General features: G+C 62.9%; 1 protein-coding gene across 1 annotated transcript; it reads right to left on the reverse strand.

Annotated features, from left to right (window-relative positions):
- Nucleotides 1–225: 225 nt before the first annotated feature.
- On the reverse strand, nt 226–909 carry ETH_00036280 (uncharacterized protein; the record flags this gene model as incomplete). The annotated part of the gene is made up of 1 exon (XM_013379686.1): nt 226–909. A coding segment is annotated over one exon (684 nt), but the record flags the coding sequence as incomplete, so codon positions are not given.
- Nucleotides 910–1,209: the final 300 nt, after the last annotated feature.

Below are 1,209 nucleotides of genomic sequence, written 5' to 3' on the forward strand. Positions count from 1 at the left end.
GCTGCTGCTCGGTGCCGCTACGCTGGTCAGCACCAGCCCGCTCGAAACGCGAGACGCGGACGCGGAGGCCAGCTCGGCTCCTGCTGCGGCGCAGGGCGGTGGGGCGGGTGCGGTGCCCGCTGCTGCTCCTGCTCCTGCTGCTGCTGCTTCTGCTGCTGCTGGGGGGGGAGGGGGGGGTGGGACCGTCATGGGCGGAGGCCGAGGGATGGCCCCGGGAAGGTCAACGCCACAGGGCATAGACGTGCATGCAGCAAAAGCAGCAGCGCCTGCTGCCACACCCGGATCCAGCGAGCCTGCACGGGCTGCTGCCGCAGCTGCTGCAGCCGCAGGGTTCTTGCTGCTGCACAGAGAGGCAGCAAGCTCTCGCTGCAGCGGCAGCCAGCAGGGGGGAGTCCCAATTCCAAACAAAAAGTTACGCACCTCGGAAAGGTGCTGCAGGCCCATAAACGCGCCTGCTGTCAGCTGGTGCTTCTCCAGCTGCTGCTGCATGTGCAAGTGCATCAGCGTCGACGCGGCCTGAGCCACAAAACAGCCTACAGCCACCAGGTGGTTCTGCCGTGCTGCTGCTGCTGCTGCTGTTCCTGCTGCTGCGGCGCTCGGCAAGCTGACGTCGCAGTGAGACCCAAGACACCCTAGAAGGCAGCAGACGTGCGGCGCCTCCACTTCGCTCAGCTGCTTCAGCACCTCTTGCTGCTGCGGCTGCTGCTGCTGCTGCTGCGGGGCATCTGCTGCCTCTGGAAGCAACAGCCCCGGCGCATGGGCCGAGAAGGGCAGAAATAGCAGAGGATTGGAAGCCCGCAGCTCCTGCAGCAGCAGCAGCAAGCTGCTCCAGACGCAGCCCTGCGGGTCGTTCTCTGGGGTGTCTAGACAGATGGCCACTTGCAACGCAGTGTACAGACCCAACCCCACCTAGAGCGCGCAAACCACAGCACTGTCATCTCAACGCTAAGCCCTAAACCCTAAACCCTGGGCTATCCTAGCAGAACATAAGTTGCATGCATCAACAGTTCGAAATGAAAGCTGGACCTAGAGACACCAAATTAGGGTTTAGGGTTTAGGCTTTAGCGGCGTTTGGTTTCCCACTTGCGATCTCAAGACCTGCTCTTCCGCCTCCACAAACTTTGAGATGAGACACCAACGTTGCTGCAGCTGCCGCGGGCTGCTGCAGCGTTCTGCTGCTGCTGCTGCTGCTGAGTGGCGAGCGGGCAC

The sequence above is a fragment of the Eimeria tenella genome, genomic scaffold (genome assembly GCF_000499545.2).
Source record: "Eimeria tenella Houghton genomic scaffold, Eth_scaff3795, whole genome shotgun sequence".
In the NCBI taxonomy this organism is placed as follows: domain Eukaryota; phylum Apicomplexa; class Conoidasida; order Eucoccidiorida; family Eimeriidae; genus Eimeria; species Eimeria tenella.